The sequence below is a fragment of the Phyllostomus hastatus genome, unplaced genomic scaffold (genome assembly GCF_019186645.2).
Source record: "Phyllostomus hastatus isolate PE091 unplaced genomic scaffold, TTU_PhHast_1.1 phas_contig_86, whole genome shotgun sequence".
NCBI classification, from domain to species: Eukaryota; Metazoa; Chordata; class Mammalia; order Chiroptera; family Phyllostomidae; genus Phyllostomus; species Phyllostomus hastatus.
This window is the reverse complement of record NW_025333977.1, coordinates 88601250-88620295: the sequence shown is the minus strand read 5'-3', so window position 1 is coordinate 88620295 and position 19046 is coordinate 88601250. Positions and strand designations below refer to the sequence as shown.

Below are 19046 nucleotides of genomic sequence, written 5' to 3'. Positions count from 1 at the left end.
GGCTTGGTGGAGAGTTTATACAACGTGATTACACAGGAGAACAAAAGTCTTTCCTGTCCCAAAACATCTCACCTGACAACTTACTATTTTACCATTTCCTTTTTTTCTGGATGTACACTCTCACCATTAACATTGTTAATGGATCAGTCTTAAGGTGTTGATGTAGCAGGGAGGGAAAGGCAGTGAGTTTGGAGAAAGGTGGTGGTGCTCACTGACTCCAGAATATATCTTTGCATACACTATTGGTTGGTTCCCCAAACTTTAAATCACTACCATTAGAATATAGGCTATGCTAGTTTATCATAATAACCAGCTGGCATGTGAGGCCCCATATCCTTAAAAGAAAAAAGAGGCAAATTTTAATATGAAATAAAATGTGACAGTGGCAAAGGCAAAATGGTAGAAGGTAACATGAAAATTCTGTGTAATGGAGTTTCTATGGGGAAAGGGTTATGATAAAAAGATAGAGAAAACTAATTTGTAAGTGAAAAATAGTTCACCAAAAATAAATTTGATCTTATTCTTGATTTTACTTTGTGCCAACCAGTTCTATTTAGCTTGCAAAATTAACTTTAAACAATTTTTAAATTCTCTTTTAGATGTAAGATACAATTAGATAATAGACTGGGACTGAGATGACTCTAAGACATCATAGCTATTAAAAAGTTATGAAATAGCTTCATAATCTTTCACTTTTGTTTTTCAAATTAATACCCATATCTGTATGTGTATAAAAGAAAATAAGTAATTGTATAAGTATTTTCAATAAGTAAATACCAAACTGCAAATCCTCTTCTCCAAAAATTTTAAAAGAACTACAACTTTTATTGTACCAAATTCTTTGAGAATATGTACTTCTCTAAATAATTAACTTCCATCCATTTGAAGTATCTACTTATTTCTAGGAATCACTCTATAAGACTTCCCCTTCTTTTCCATTTTGTACTGTACATAGTACCAAACATTACCAATGGGACATTTCATGCTGGCTATAAACAAAACAAACAAACAAACAAACAAAACTTCAAAAGTGCCATGAACACATACATATGAAATGCCTATACTAATTTTTATTTATAATTCTGTGTTAATATTTTGATATAAACATTTGAGTTGTAAGCTACATATGCAAAAATGGTCTCATTTACTTTCCTTAAGTCCTGCATCAGTTGACTTGAGCTAATCTTTCTCCAGTAATTTGATATATAAATCACTAACCTACTAATAGTGGTGTCAGGAAACATTTTTGTTCTTTCTATAAACTATATGCTTATATTATTAAGAAGATTTATCCAGATTTAAAAATAATTTCTAATGAAATGAGTATGGGTTTTTGTACCTTTGTTGATGATTGCTTTGTATCGCAACAGGGGTCATGACTTAGAGAACATAGTATCTTTTAATACATACTAACCTTAATATCAGCTCCAAATATTAATGAAGGCCATAACTATCTTTTTCCACGTAAAAATGAGTGAACTCACTCTCATCTTTTAGTATTAATCTAAACATTATAAGGAGCAATTTACTCTCTTTTTTGAAAGCACATTGAAAAATATGTCCTTTCTAATATTAAGAGTGAATCTTTTTTGCTGTCATTATGACTCTGCATCAGAAAATGCTGCATGTAAACTTAATTATATATGCACCTCCCTGTAAACTACTGAATGACTGAATAAAAAGTTATTTACTCAGGAAAATGCTCAGGGAACCACTCACAGATAATTGCATTAGATATTTAATTATCACAGTAAATCCTCATAAGTATTGTCCTCATTTTATTAATGAGGTTAAATAACAACTAAGTGGAAAACCCAAAAGAAAGTTGAAATCAGACTTTAAAGCTTATTCTCCTAAACAGTGGTCTATATTGCCTATACTAAGAAATAGCTACAATTTACTGAGTAATTACCATACATATTGGTAATATATTGGCATATACTGTGCTGTGTGTGCACATAAAATAAATTTTATGTAATCTTCAAAATCCTGTAACCCTCAGCCCTGATGGGGAAAGTATTATTAGTCCCATTTTGCAGCTGAAGAGTCTAGGATTAGTGCAGATTAAATAACTTGTTCAGGGTCAAACAGCTAGTGAGTGGTTAGACAAAAATTCAAATCCAGACTCCAAAGCCCATGTTTTTAAAACATTCTAGTATATTTCTCAGACTGTGGAATACAACTTAACAGGTGTTCTGCAAAAATAAAAATAAAAATAAAAATGTTTTTAATAATGTGATACTTGCAAACCATATCTCCCCTTTGAAATTTTATAATCATGCTACATATTAAAGATTATGAGAAATCATAAAAAATCCAATTTACTCTTGTTTAACCAAGAATTTCTCATATTTCTCAAACTTATTTGATTACAGACTCTTTTTTTCCCCGTGAATACAATTAGTGATTAAAAGGACACAATTCAGTAAGTGCTGTACCATAAAAACTACCTTCTTTATTACCTATTGCAAATGTATGTTGGGTTACTTATCAGATGGATTATTATAAAAGAAATAAATAACCATATAATTTACAATGTGTTTTCATACACAAGGAAAATATTAATAAAATTTAAAGTTATCAGTGCACACAACTTGGATAAATCTCAAAGGTATTATGTTGGTGAAAGAAGCTAGTCTCATAAAGTTACCTAATAAATAACTGCATTTATATGACATCTCAAAAAGCTAAAATCATAGTGATGGAGAACAGATCAGTGGTTGCCAGAGGTTAGGAGTCAGGGAAAAGTTTGGCTACAAGGGATAGCATGAGACAGTTTTAGGAGTGTGGAAATGCTCTGTGTTCTTATTGCAATGGTGATTTTGAGAATTTATACATGTGTTAAAATCCATAGAATTGTACACCAAAATAAAAAAGTCTAACTGTTTATTTTGCAAAATATATGAAACATAATTAAGAAAAAGCATTAGCATTTTGTCTCAATGAAGGCAACAGGATTAAACAATATATTGTATAATATAATATAATATTTATTAAATGACAACATTTGTTAAGTATTTATGATGTTCCAGGTATTATGTGAACAACTTGATATGTATTTTATTATTTAATCCTTATGATATCCCAATGAGAGAGCTACTGTTATTATTCTTATTTAACAGATATGCATACTGAGGCTTGGAGAACTTAGTAACTACACATGAAGTCGGTGGCCATAATAGGAGTAGGTGGCCATAATAGGAATGGATTGAAACAGTAGCAGAAAGTAATTTTTATTTAACCGCAGGGAACCTAATAATGGTAGTGGTAGCAGGTAGAGAGATCTAAATTCCTAATTTTGTACAGGATAAAATTATTATGCCTAGAGGCCAAAGTGCCAATAGACAAATTGGTGATTGGGGAACAACAGTTTCTGAGCAGAATAATTGTTCATCCCTAGAAATGCAAAGCAAGTCTGTGAATGGCTGCTCTTAGATAAAATTGAGAGGAAATATACCTCTTACATCTGCTACCCATGCAGTCCTTTAAAACTCCTATCACTGCAACGTAAGTTGTAGAGCTCTTTGTGAAGTTTCTGCTCTTGTCATAGCTACCCCAATTTTTTATTTCACAGTTTTGACTTTATATTAGAATGGACTGGAGATATAGCTATTTATTTCCACTTCTACACTATGGCCCATTTTGCTGTTGCAATACCTTTCAGAACACTTAATTTCAGTGCTCCTCTGTCTTTACTCTCCTTTTCTAACAGTAGTAATTACAATAAATAGACACAATGTACTAAAGTATACAGTAAAGGGGGTGATAGTAACTATGATTAATAATATATATGTAATTGACATTAGAAATCTGAAGAATACTTCTACACAAAGTTGGGTTAACATTACTATAACAAATCATTAATTTAGGAGCAGTTCTATAATTTTACAATGTGATGTCTATGATGATGACAATAATAATTTCTTTTTATTAAGAAATCCACTATGTGCCATTCATAAAACTTATAACATTGCAAACTTCATGCATAATTTCATTAATCCTCATAAACATCACAAATGAGTAAATTAAAGTTTAAAAGAGTTAATTAAAAATTTCAAAGTCAGCCCTGGCTGGTGTGGTTCGGTGGATTGAGCATCAGCCTGCGAACAGAAAGGCTCAAGGTTCAGTTTCCAACTGGGACACATGCCTGGTTTGGACGCTGGCTCCCCAGTTGTGGGCATGCAAAAGACAACCAATTGATGTTTTTCTCTCTTTCTCCCTCTCTTCAAAAACAAATAAAAATAAAATCTTTAAAAAAATTTCAAGGTCATATAGATATCTTATTCTATAAGCTCATAATCATAATCATTAATTTATACTACCTTGACTTGAAGTCTTGATTCCTGAAATACCTACTCTCCACCTTCACTCTTTTCCTCCCTTTACCATCATTTTAGTAGTATCCCTTTAGTACCATCTCAGGAATCTCAAAAGGAAAGCCAAGATGAAATTTACTGATTTTTCTCCTCACTGTTCTCTCCACTCCCTCTTGGCTGATTTAGATGCCCTTTTGCTGTGCTCTCATAGCACATCTCTATATAAGCACCTCACAAATATAGAAACCACAAGTCTGTGGCCTTACCTCTGTTATTAGACAATAATAGATTCAAAATCAGGTAGTATTCTCTTTCATTTTAGAACACAAAACAAATGACACACACATATATGTTTTATACAAATTTTATATATAAACTATATATACATAAACTAACTGGTTAAGTTGACCATAATTTTATACTATCAAGTCCTTATAATAGCAGATATAAACAAACATTAAATGTACCTATGATGCTAAGAAAACATTATAGTGTAAGCATACAAGTAATACAAATTAGGATTATCCAATTTAGAGTAAAAAAAATAAAATTTGGAATTATTACCATAATTCCAAATATTGGAATGGCAATTGGAATGGTATTGCCACTAATTATTACAAATAAAAAGGACATTGTTGATATGTAGGATATGGCTGCTATGTATACAGGCTAGAATTTTATTAAATATTTTTTCTTCAATTTTCTATATATTAAAATTTAGTACTAATTTTATGTCAATATACATAACTGTTTATCTTTCAAACTAACTATAATCCTTTCTTTCTTTCTTTTTTTAAAATATCAATTGATTGCCTCCCATACATGCCCTAACTGGTTCCAAACTGCAACACAGGCACGTGCCCTAACTGGGGATTGAACCCACAACTTTCTCGTGTACAGGATAATCCTCCAACCAACTGAACCACCTGGCTAGGGCAAACTAACTATAACCTTTTCAATTTCAGAATGTAAAACCTAAAGTACAAAGGCCTGGTTATGTATTTAATTCTTTCATGTACAATATTAATAGGTAAATGGCTCACTTAATAATGCTAAATGACTGCTACTCATAATGTGCTTGGACAAAAAGTCCTACATTGTCAAAATTAATATATATAATACTATCTGAATATTGATAGAAAATTTAAAATAATTAAGTTGCTATTTGTAATATTCATAATGATCATCATAGATATGTTTATTAAATAATAGGAATCTGTTATTATTAATGTAAAGGATTCAGCTAGGTAATATAATTATGTAAAAATAAATAAAATATAAACATTAAAAATTATCTGCCTTTCCTGTGTCTGTTTATTACATATTTTCCCATGTTCTCCAAAGTAAAAAGGCATACCTGTTTCTACAGGTCTTGTATTCTACTTTAAGAATTGGTTTGCAAGATTCAGATTTTCTTCCTTCTCTTTGACTTTTTCCTAAAGAAAAAAAAAAGAATTTTATTAAATCTGATTTAAATTCTACTTATACAAGAGAATTAAGAAGTTGGACTAAAAAAATACAAATAATGTAATTGTGTGTTTTTACTAATGGGATAAACATATCTATACAGCCTAACATTTTTGTAGGCTAACAATTGATTGCAATGTAATTAATGAAGTTATATGTAAACTTATCAAACCTGTATTGCTTTACATTCTCCATGTATAAATATAGTCTTATATAAGATTATTTTAATTACTTAAGTTTCAAGATAAGTAATTTTTGAATTGAAAATACACACATACATATTTATGTACATAATGAAATGTATTATGAAAGTCCATACTAGGCTCAACATTTTATCTATAATACAAGCAAACCCCATTTATATGTAGAAAAACATGCTATTCAAAGCTTCTGATAAGACTATCAAAATCATTGTAATTTCATTAAGTTCATTTAAAGAAAAGTACTTCAAGGAACATGTATCATGGACAAAGCCAAAGGGGGTAGGTTCAAGGGTGGAAGCAGGGATGGGTGAGGTGAGAGGCCAAGGTGGGGTAAAAATAAAGACAACTGTACTTGAACAACAATAAAATATAAAATAAAATAAAATTATATTTGGATATAGTGAGTTAAATGAAATGTTAAAAAAAGGTGGGAGAAAATAAGCAACATTTTCAGTATATAATGCTTTAGTATTTCAAGAAAGGTAAAAATAGCCCTGGCTGGTGTAGCTCAGTGGATTGAGCGCGGGCTGGGAACCAAAGTGTCTCAGGTTCGATTCCCAGCCAGGGTACATGCCTGGGTTGCAGGCCATAGCCCCCAGCAACCGCACATTGATGTTTCTCTCTCTCTCTCTCTCTCTCTATTTCCCTCCCTTCCCTCTCTAAAAATAAATAAATAAAATCTAAAAAAAAATTAAAAAAAAAGAAAGGTAAAAATACAACTGAAACACAAAAGAAAAGATTTGTGCTGCGTATGAAGGTGTTTTGTCTGATCAAATGTGGCAAAAGTGGTCTGCAAAGTTTTGTGCTGGAGATTTCTCACTGGATGATGCTCCACAGTCAGGCAGACAAGTTAAAGTTGAAAGTGATCAAATAAAAACATTAATCAAGAACAACTGATGTTATACCACGTGGGAGATAGCCTGCATACTCAAAATATCTAAATCAATAAAGTTATGGCTGAAAATGAAAAGAAAAATAAAGAAAAGTCCATTAGACCATAAATGCAGATGGTATATTTCATGATCTTTAAAAGTAAGTTTAATGATGTATTATTCCACTTACATGTAACAAAAATAATAGTTTCTTGTATGGGAAAGGTTATGTTGTTTAGATTCCATAAGATTTTGAATGAGAAATCAAAAAGTATGAAATGGAAACAAAGGTACTTACTCTGCATCTAACATACTTATCTTTCTATATATGCTTTTCCTTATATCCTGACTCATTTTAATAAAATTGATAGTTTTAGATAATGTGTTTTTTTTTATATTTTAGTAAGTACCCTTATTTATTCTTGGATTGCCACAGTTGTTTGTAGACACAGATACCTATATATGTTTAAATATTTAGGATAGCTTTAGAATGGCACATTGAAATAAAAATAGGATATCAAGATAGTCACATTTATTTTATTTAAATGGTAGGGTATCTGCATCCAACATGTCTTATCTGCTCCATGGCATGCTTTCTAAAATTGCCTTTTCTTTTACCCTATGTCAATAAAGAAGCAATCAATAATAAAAGACTGGTAATAATCATTCTCATTGTAAAAATATATAAAAGTATCTCTCTTATATAAAAAAGAATTGCTCAGGACTCACTCTGAACAGTGATCTCAGGGATGAGGAACAGCTGGTTGGTGATTACTGGTTTTGGTGATGAGTGGGGATAGAGAGAACTGAAGGAAGTGACAGAGCCAGGAGAGAGACCCATCCTTTTCACAGTAATGTCTTTTTTAGCCAGTGCTTCTCTAATAATTCCTGGGCCATTGATTAACAATCAATATATCTATACTGTATATTAATAATCAGTAAATCTATAACCAAAATAGTATATCTATAATTGTTTATATATATATGAAAGCAACTACTATTTTTCAATCAATATTTATCAGTATTATATACTTATTTTAGTAGAAAAATTATCTAATTAATTAATGTTTTACTTCAATTTCCAACTCCCAAATTAATATTTGGGCAAGGAATTTCTGCTCTGATTATATTTTTACCTGTCAGTAATTAAAATATGCTTAAATGTCATATTGCATAAATCATAATAAAAAACTGCATTTTTTGATACTCCTTATGTTCAGAGTGCTGTGTCAATTGCCAGGGCACTAAGAAATAACTGACCATCAAGAAGCTTAAAATTTACTAAATTAAACAAAACAAATATAAAAATGACAATATGAGGTATCATAGACAAATGAGAGATAGACATAGTGTTGTAAGAGTTGAGAATGAAAGGGTAGTTTCCTTATTATAAGAGAAGACTTTCTAGAGTTCTATTTAAAAAACTTCCTGGATGCTAGATTGAGCTTTAACAGATAGAGTTTGAGTAGGAGAGCAATAAAAAAGACATGGAGGCAGAATGTGCCTAGTGTGTTGAGGGACTAATGGAATAATGAACATTATAATTGCATATTTCTTCTCCAATCTTCTCTTAACTGACTTAAAATATAATTGTGTGAATAATATATATACAATTATTATGTGGAATATATAATATATTTGACAATAACAATGCAAAAGAGGTGGATGGGAAAAAAGTTATACTAGAATAAGAAAATGACAACAAATAGTAACTTGAATCCACAGGAACAAATGAAGAGAACCATAAACAATAAGTAAAAAGTTTAATGGAATGGATTCTATAAATATATATTTGATCTATTTTCCTTTGTCAGCTTCTTTAATAAGACATTTAAATATATAAAGTAATAATTATAACAATGTATTGTTGCATTTGTAACACATATAATATGTCAGGAGAAGACATAAGGGGAGATTTGGCTTCCACTGCTCTTTCCCTTCTCCAGTGAGAACCCTAAAGGAAGCTTTCTTAGGGTTCTTCCTGATCTCCTGTGTGGTCACTTGGTAGGATTCATGGAGGAAAATGCTGCAAAACAGTGCACAGACCTATGTTTGTAGTCCCAAATGACTTCATACCTTCACATTAGACCATATTCATCCTTTAGCAAGTCATCAGAAAAAAACATTTGCTAAATCTTTCTACTGGTGCTAGTGGTATCCAATGATATCTGCCCTAGACAAGCAAAGGCTCATATCTTGTCCCTCCCTGCAGGTACCTTTTTCTCCCCAGATTTTAAGTTAATTGTTTGCCCTGCCACCTTACTTCTCTAATGAGTTCAATAAAAGTTATTAATTTGCAGTTTCTCCAGCTTTTCGTTGTTGTATGAGTGGTAATGATGCTCCTTGCAGCTTTCTATATCTATGTGGAGATATAAAAACATACTTCCAAATAACACAGAATCTATAAAGAAGAAATATTAAAAGAAATTTTAAAACATCTTTAACTAAATGAAAATGAAAATGCAATTTATCAAAACTTATGAGATGGAGCAAAAGTAGTGCCTGGAGAAAAATTTATAGCATTGAATGCATATATTACAAAAGAAGAAAAATATAACATCAATTATATAAGTTTCTACTTTAAAACATTGGAAAAAGAAGAGCAAATTAAATCTAAAGTAAGCAGGAAAAAAGAAATAATAAGAATTAGAGTAGAAATAAGTGAAATTGAAAGCAAGAAATCAACAGAGAAAATCAAGGAAATATAAAGATGATTCTTGGAAAAGTTCAACAAAATAGATAAGCATTTAGCCAGGCTAATGAAGAAGAAAAAAGAGAGGACACAACTGACTAATAACAGAAATAAAAAGAGGACATCACTACAGATCCCAGGGACAAAAAAAGGATAACACTACACCCACAAATTTGATAAGCTATATGAAATGAACTAATTCTTTAGGAGACACTATTTGCCAAAACTCACACAAGAAGAAAGAGACAACCTGAATAGGTCTACATCAATTAAGGTCTACATCAAATTGAATCAATAATCAATAACCTTCCAAAATAAAGCATCAGTCCCAGATGGTGAACTCTACCTTATGTTTAAGTAATAAATTATACCAATTGCCTGCAATCTCTTTCAGAGGATAGAAGCAGGGGGAATACTTCTTAACTCATTCTACAAGGACAGCACTACTCTAACACCAAAACCAAAAAAAAATTTACAAAAGTGCAGACCAATATTTCTCAAGAATATTAATATAAAGATCTTCAAGAAAATAGCAAATCAAATCCAACAATGTATAAAAAGAATTCCACACCATGACTAAGGGAGCTTTATCCAAGGTGTACAAAGCTGGTTCAAATTTCAAAAACCAATTAATATCACATCGACAGGCTAAAAAAGAAAAAACAATATGATTATACAAATCGGTGAAGGAAAGCATTTGAGAAAACGCAACACCCATGCATGATAAAAACTCTCAATAAACTGGAATACACCTAAACATAATAAAGGTCATATGTGATAAACCCACTGCCAGCATTACATTCAATGGGCAAAAACTACAAACATTCCCCTTAAGATTGGGAACAAGAAAGGGATGTCTGCTTTTACCACACTTATTCAAAAAGCACTGGAAGTCCTAGCCACAGCAATCAGACAAGAAGAAGAAATAAAAGGCACCCAAATGTGAAAGGAGGAAGTAAAACTGTCATTATTTGCAGATGACATAATACTGCACATACAGAGCTCTGAAGATTCCAGCAAGAAATTTCTAGAACTGATAAATGAACTCAGCAAAGTAGCAGGATACAAAATTAATATCCAGAAATCAGTTGCATTTTTACCTGCTAATATGAACTACCAGAAAGCAAAATTAAGAGAACAATCCCATTCATGATTGCTTAAAAAAGAATAAAATACCTAAGAATTAATCTAAACAAAGCCATAGAAGACCTATCCTTAGAAACTTACAACACACTGAAGAAAGAAATAGAAGAAGATACAAATAAGTGGAAGCAGATTACTGGGTCCATGGACAGGAAAAATTAATATCATTAAAATGTCCATACTACCCAAAGCAATCTATAGATTTGATATAATTCATATAAAGATACCAATGGTGTGTTTCAAAGAACTAGAACAAATATTTCTAAAATGTATATGGAACCACAAAGTGCCCAGAATAGCAACAGTGACCTTGAGAAAAGAAAACAAAGTTGGAAGAATCATGCTATTTAATATCAAATTATACCATATGGTCATAGTAATCAAAACAGTATAGTACTAGCATAAACACAGATACGTAAATCAATGGAACAGAATAGAAAGCCCAGAAATAAACCCACACCTTTAGTCAATTAATATTTGGAAGAGGAAGCAAGTACATACAATAGGCTAAAGATAATTATTCAATAAATGGTGTTGGGAAAATTGGACAGATATACATGCAGAAAAATGAAACTAGATCACTTTCTTACACCACACCCAATATAATAAAATCAAAATAAATTAAAGACTTAAATTTTAGACCCCAAAACATAAAAATCCTAGAAGAAAACATAGGCAATAAAATTCAGATATTGCTCATAGCAATATTTTTTTCTGATGTATTTTCTCAGGTGAGGGAAGCAATAGAAAAAAAAATAAACAAATGGGACTATATCAAACTAAAAAGAATTCACACAGCAAAGGAAAACCAACGAAATACAAAGACAATCCACTAATTGGGAGAACATATTTGATACATATTCTGTATGTGCAGAATAAATTTGATAAGGGGTAAATATCCAAAATTTATGAAGAACTTAGAAAACTCAACACCAAAAAAAAACCCAATTAAAAAATGGGAAAAGGACCTGAACAGACACTGCTACAAGGAGGACATACAGATGGCCAATAAACTTATGAAAAGATGTCAATGCTACTAATCATCAGAGAAATGTAAGTTAAAAGCACAATGAGATGTCACCTCACACCTATCAAAATGGCTATCATAATAAGTCAACACACAACAAAATCTAGTGAGGATGTGAGAAAGGAGAACCCTTTTGCACTGTTGGTGGGAATGGAGATTCATGCAGGCACTGTAGAAAACAGTATGGAGATACCCCAAATAATTAAAAATGAACTGCCTATGACCCAGCAATTCCACTTCAGGGAATTTATCCAAGGTAACCCAAAACAGTAATTCTAAAGAACATATGCATCACTATGTTCATTGCAGCATTATTTACAATCAGCAAGATATGGAAGGAGCCCAGGTGTTCATCAGTAGATGAGTGGGTAGAACAAGTATGGTACATTTACACAATGGAATACGGCTTGGCCAGGAAAAAGAAGAAAACTTTACCCTTTACAACAGTATGGATGGACTGGGAGAACACTATGCTAAGTGAAACAAGCCAGAGAGAGACAAATATCATATGATCTCACTAATATGTGGAATCTAATGAACAAACTGAACTAACAAGGAAAATGGGGACAGACTCATAGATAGGGAGCAGAATGACAGTTAAGGGGGGTAGTTTAGGGAATGGAAGGATTGAGCAAAAAGGAAAAAGGACTCATGGACATGGACAACAGTGTGGGGATTGCTGGAGGGAGTGAGGTATAAGGGGCCTAAATGGTAATGGCAAAAATACAATAAAGATTAAATTTAAAAAGAACAACAAACAGGGAGGACTGAAACTATGGGAACTTTCAGACTTCAGTAAAGCTATAGTAATGAAAACAATGTGGCATTAAGGAAACATAGACAAATATATCAATGCAGCAGAATAGGTATCCTAGAAATAGACCCCCATAAATATGGCCAATTGATTTTTGATAAAGAGTAAAAGCAATAAAATGGATCAAAGACAGCCTTTTCAACGAATGATGCTGGAACAACTAGACATCCATATGCAAAAAAAAGAATCTAGATATAGACCTTATATCCTTCATAAAAATGAACTCATAAATGGACCATAGAACTAAATTTAAAATGTAAAACTTTAAAAATCCTAGAAGGTAACATAGGATAAAACCTATGACACGATAAAGGGGCAATCTATGAAAGACAACACCAAAGACACAGTCCATCACAGAATTAATGGATAAGCTTGATTTCATTAAAAACGTCTGACTGTGGACTGCAATGTCAAGAGAATGACAAGAGAAGTCACAGATGGTGAGAAATATTTGCTAAAGACACATCTGGCAAAGGATTTTAGCCAAAATGTTCAATATGCCAATAAAAACACAATGAAATATCACTGTACATCTACTAGGATGGCTATTATAAAAAAGATAGATATTAACAAGGTTGATGAGGATGTGATGTTGGAAATGTTATGCATTGCTGGTGGAAATGTAAAAAAACCATGAGGACTCTTTTGAACACAATTTGGCAAGTTCCTTAAAATGTTAAGTATAGAATTATTATATGACCTATCAGTTCCAAGCTACCCAGGAGAAAGGAAAATATATGTCCACATAAAAACTTACATAAACATTCATAACAGAATTATTGAGAATACGCAATGTGAAAACAACAGAAATGTCCATCAAGTGATGAATGAATAAATAAAAGTAGAGATAGCCATACAATGCAGAGGAATAAAATAGATTTTCTGTAATAACATGGGTAAACCTTGAAAACATTATTCTAACTGAAAAAAATATAGTCATAAGAGACCACATTATTAGCCCTGACTGGCGTAGCTCAGTGGATTGAGTGCAGGCTGTGAACCAAAGTGTTGCAGGTTCGATTCCCAATCAGGGTACATGCCTGGGTTGCAGGCCATGACCCCCAGCAACTGCACATTGATGTTTCTCTCTCTCTCTTTCTCCCTCCCTTCCCTCTCTAAAAATAAATAAATAAAATCTTTAAAAAAAAAAAGAGACCACATATAGTATGAGTCTATATATAAAATATCCAGAAGTAGGCAAATCTGCAACACTGAAGCTTGGTAGCTACCTAAGGCTGGAGGAGTGGGGATGGCATAATTGCTAATGGAGTGTTTCTTTGGGGGTGACAAAAGTGCTTTAAAATTAGACTGTTTTGAAAGTTGTGTAACTCTGAATATACAAAAGAAATCCATTGAATTTTATTCTTTAAACTGGTGAATTGTGAATTATATCTCAATAAATCTGTATTTTAAAAGAAGTTTAAGTTCTTCAAAGTGTAGCACAAAACCTCAGAAGGAAAGCTATCTTTACCATTTGCTTAGCCCTCGGGGTTTTCAGTTTAACAATGTCTTTTGAGATCTTTATGTCTACTTTATTTTTACACTTATTAGCTCAATGACATTTTTGAAAATTAAATATAAATACATATTTAGAACTTTACTTCAATAGTAACTGTTTAGGGTGTCTAACATTCCAAACTAGCTGTAATTGACCATTATTCCTTGTCTAAATAATTTTCCTGTTTGTGTTTACTTGTACAACATCTAATTTTTATAAGTCTTGTAATTATTTTCCTTGTGGGCATACTGAATTTTTAATTAATACATGGGGAGCTAACATCTTTATAATATTGGCTCCACATACCTATGCACACATAGAATATGTTTATAAAAATTTTTTTATTCTCACCAAGGACATTTTTTCATTACTTATTAGCGAGAAAGGAAGGAAGAGAGTGAAACATTGATATGAGAAACATCAATTGGTTGCCTTCTGTACACAGCTGGACCAGGGATCATACATGCCTGATTAGGGATCAAACCTGCAACTTAGGTATGTGCCCTGACTGGGAATCAAACCCTCAACCTTTTGGTTATGGCATGATGTTCCAACCTACTAAGCCATACCAGCCAGGACTAGCATATGTTTTTTATTTATTTAAGTTTTTTAATGTCTTTTAGTTGAAATGATATCTCATTATTATGTTAAGGGTTACTCCCAGGTATTTTTGCAGGTGCTGTTATTTAAAATGGTACAGTCATACATTGCTTAACATGTATACATTCTAAGAAATGCATCTTTAGGTGATTTTGTCATTGTGCAAACATCATAGAGTGCACTTACACAAACTTAAATGGTACAGCCTACTACACACCTAGACAATAAAGCCTATTGTTCCAAGGCTACAAACCTGTACAGCACGTTTCTGTGCTAATATTATAAGTAATTATAACACAATGGTATTTGTGTATCTAAACATATTTAAACACAGAAAAAGAAACAGTTGAAATACAGTATAAAAGGTAAAAAATGGAAAACCTGTTGGTACCTGTGTAGGACACTTACCATAAATGGAGCTTGCAGGACTGGAAGTTGCTTTGAGTGAGTCAGTGAGTGACTGGCAAGTGAAAGTGAAGGCCTAGGCCATTACAGTACACTACTGTAGGCTTTATAAACTGAGTCTACACTAAATTTATAAAAAACATTTTATTTATCCCATAATAAATTAACCTTAGCTTATAATTTTTACCTTAAAACACTTTAATTTTTTAAAACTTTTTGACTATTTTGTTATAACTCTTAGCACAAAACACAAATATGTTGTTCAGCTGTACAAAAATATTTTCTTTCTTTATACCTTATGCTATAAGCTTTTCTCTATTTTTACATTTCTGAATTGTTTTAACTTTTTTAACTTTTTGTCAAAAACTAAGATACAAACACACACATTAGCCCAGGCCTACACAGGGTCAGGATCATCAGTATCATCTTCCATCTCCACATTTTGCTCCACTGGAAGGTCTTCAAGGGCAGCAACATACTAGGAACTGTAGCTGTCATCTCCTATGATAACAATGCCTTCTTCTGGAACACCTCCTCAAGGACTTGCCCGAGGGTCTTCTTGAGGAGGGTTTCTCTTTTCAGAAATATGTCCCTGATGGTTTTTGCTTTGTTTGTTTCTTCTTTCATCACAGGTTTGCTGGTAAGCAGATAATGAACCATGAACATTCCTTTCTATTAATTTAAACCTTTTGGTGATGGGGTCCATGTTTTCAAACTTTTTAAGGAGCTTGTTGAGGTCTGAAAAACTTTGGCTAAAGCAATCACTATAAATTTGGGGAGGGGGGTTCTTCAGCTTTTTTCCCCCACAGTTTCCATTTTCTCTTACCTCTTCTTCAGCTATGCATTCTAGTTCTAAGAACTCCTCCTTAGTCATTTACACAGGAACCACTTCTAGAAGCTCCTCATTGTCCTCCTCATCCACACCCATGTTAAAGTTGTTTGTCATCTCAACCACAGCCTTGTTGAGTTCTGTAACCTCCTTATCCTTGGCTAGTTCTTTGAAGTCTTGGACAGACCTCTTGAGTGTCTTCTTCCAGAATCCATTCACACACTCCATGGTGATAACATCTCAAGTCAAGCATGGTTCTTGATGCTGTCATAGATGTAATCTTTTCAGCAATGCACCAGTGTCTTCTCAGTGTCTTCCTTAGCTGTAGCAATAGCCTACACAAATGCCCTCCTCAGGTTGTAGGCCTTAAAACCTGCTATAACACCTTTATCCATTGGTTGGATCCAAGGAATGGTATTTAGAGAGAGAAATACTACTTTGATATCAGGATAAAGATCACCAATAAAAGCAGGATGCCTGGGAACATTACCAGCAATGAACCAAGTCATAAAAGGTATGATATTCTACCAATAAAAATTTTTCTTTTTTCTGACATAACAATTCAGGAAGGCACCCTGGAAAAGGAGCTGCGTCATCCATGACTTCTCATTGCTCCTGAAGTACACTGGCAGTGTGCACTTAATCATATGATTGAAGGTCCTGGGCTTTTTGCAGTGTCTGCCAGATCACAAAGAGTTTCAATATGTAGCTTGAAACATTGTCCCCAAGCAAAACTGTTACCCTGTCCTTAACAGTCTTAAAACCTGATGTTAACTTGGCCTCCTTATGGATAAGTCCTTTCTGGAATCTGTTTCCAAAATAGAGAGGCTTCCTCCATATTGAAAATTTGGTCTGTCAAGTAATTTCCCTCCAAAATCAACTTATCTAGAGTTTCCAAAAATTCTTCAGCAGGCTTCACATCAGCACTTGCAAACTTCTCACTCACTTTCACGTTATATGTGTGTAATGAATAATGATTCTTCAATAATTTAAACCACCCAGTAAATTCAATATCATAGTCAGGTCCAGACTTTTCTTTCAATGTTGGAAACAAGCTATTTACTTTGTAATCATCATGGTGCTGAGAGGGATATGCTTTGGTGTCTGGTCTTCAATCCAGGTCACTAGAAAATTCTCCATGTCTGTTATAGGCCTTTCTAGAATGTCTGTTGGTCACATTGTCTTTAAAGAAGCAGACCAATAACAGTGTCTGTCACTTTGTTATTATTTAAGATTATAGCTCTGAAGGAATGGGACATGCCTGACTGGCAAGCAATAACTATCCCTGATTTTCTAACTTTGTAATCCCTAATCACTTTAAATTTCATTTCTAGGTCAATCACTTGACATAGCCCCTTGTGACAACATAAGTTGTGGATTTTGTATGCTTAGAGGCCATGATAAACAAAACAACATGAGATTACTGGTGTGGGGGGAATTGGGGGTGGGTAATGCAGACAACTGTAATTGAACAACAATAAAATAATTTAAAAAAACACATGAGATTAAATCAAGCACAACAGAAAATTATGCAATTAAAAGAAACTGTAAACATGAGGCGTATGAGGCCACTGCTAGCATAACATGGCATACAGTTGTATAGTGAATTTTTTCATAAGTAGAAAGAGTACACTCTAAAATAAAAATTATTTCAAATATATAAATTATTAACATATTCATTATTAAGTATTAAATTGTATACACAATTGTATGTGCCACACTTTTATATGAGTGGCAATCAGGTATGCCTGCTTTCATCAGCATCATCCCAAGTGAGTGATGCACTGAGCTACAAAGTTACAATGGCCATGTCACTAAGTGGTAGGAATTTTTCAGCACCTTTATAATTTGATGGGACCACCATTGTATATATAGTCCATAGTTGACCAAAACATCTTTAAGTGCCTGATTCTACCTTGTTTTGTATACAGGATTGTTGGGGACCACACTGCCTGGTCTCAGGAAGCTGTAACCCCCTATGACTTAGGCTGAGTGAGAGACCTCCGGACCAGGAGCCACTAAGGAAACAAAACTTATTTCCCTGGCATGAATGCTGCCTGTTCTGTGCCTGACCTCCTAGGCTTGATCAGTTAGCCAATGACGGGTAAGATTTCCCATGGGGGGAATCGCCTAAGACAGGCATGATCACTAGGAGGCTTCTTGGAAGAGATTCAGGGCTGTGGAAATGAAGGGGTGATAGACATCAACCCCTGCCCCCTCGGCTTTGTCAAAGCCTGAGTCCTTGTCCTTAGAGGTGAGAAATCCAAGTCTCCTGGCTGCCTTTGTCTCCTCTGTTGACTCAGGCCTGCAGAAATAGCAGGGGCGGTGCAGCCCAGACCAGAGACAGTGGACCCCCGGGGTAATCAGGCCTGGGACATAGAATATGCAAGATCCTGTGAGATCTGTTTGCTGGAGGATGTTATTAGATTACAATTTGAAGGCACAGACAGGAAACCAAAACTAGCCCTTTGAGCCATGTAGTTTTTTCATATGTTAAAACTCCAAGCTCTGCCCAAAATCACAGTGGGGGTTCTGTCTGCACCTTTGAAAGTCAACTACTTCTTTTGATCTTTTCTGCCAGACTATGAATCCACAAACTAAGTCTGTATTCTTAATAAAAATCTGCTTGGGAATGGAGACCGGAAGCTCTAGAGAGAGTGGCCATTCTGTCCCTATTTCCCCACAGAACCTGGTTGTCTCTGTGTGTGTTTTTCTCGTGTTTTTGAAGAGCATTCACAGCAGAGATGGATACTGCTGGCCAGTATCCACCACACAGGATTCTCATGTCATACTTAATAGTATTCCCAATAAGTTTTTGCTTTTTAAGTGTGTAATTACATTATCAAAAAATAATTATTTTAAACTCCTCCTAAATTTTTTAATATTATATTTCTTTTCCAAGTCTAATTACATTGGATAGCATTTTCAGGAAAAATTTAAATAACAGTAGACACTTCTGTCCTGTCTTTGATGAACTGTACTATTAAATATTTGATGGGATTTGGCTTAAGAGTACATATGTAAATGTGCGTGCCTGTGTGTATCTTTAGCTGAGGGCATTGTGATTAAATAATACATATTTGATATTATTACAATTTACTAAGAAAGAAAATTAATGTATGCATTAATTTTGATTTATAAAAAAAATAATCAATCTATATAGAGTTTCCCTTCTTAAGA

At 33.3% G+C, this 19046-nt stretch overlaps 1 protein-coding gene across 4 annotated transcripts in view; it reads right to left on the bottom strand.

The window, feature by feature from the left end:
- The window catches only part of STXBP5L (syntaxin binding protein 5L), a 346905-nt gene that overhangs the window by 185811 nt on the left and 142048 nt on the right, over positions 1 to 19046 (bottom strand). For all 4 annotated transcript variants that reach the window (XM_045851924.1, XM_045851926.1, XM_045851925.1 and 1 more), the window contains exon 10: positions 5674 to 5752. In XM_045851924.1, the coding sequence (XP_045707880.1) occupies positions 5674 to 5752 (79 nt within the window). The remainder of the gene's footprint in view (positions 1 to 5673; positions 5753 to 19046) is intronic.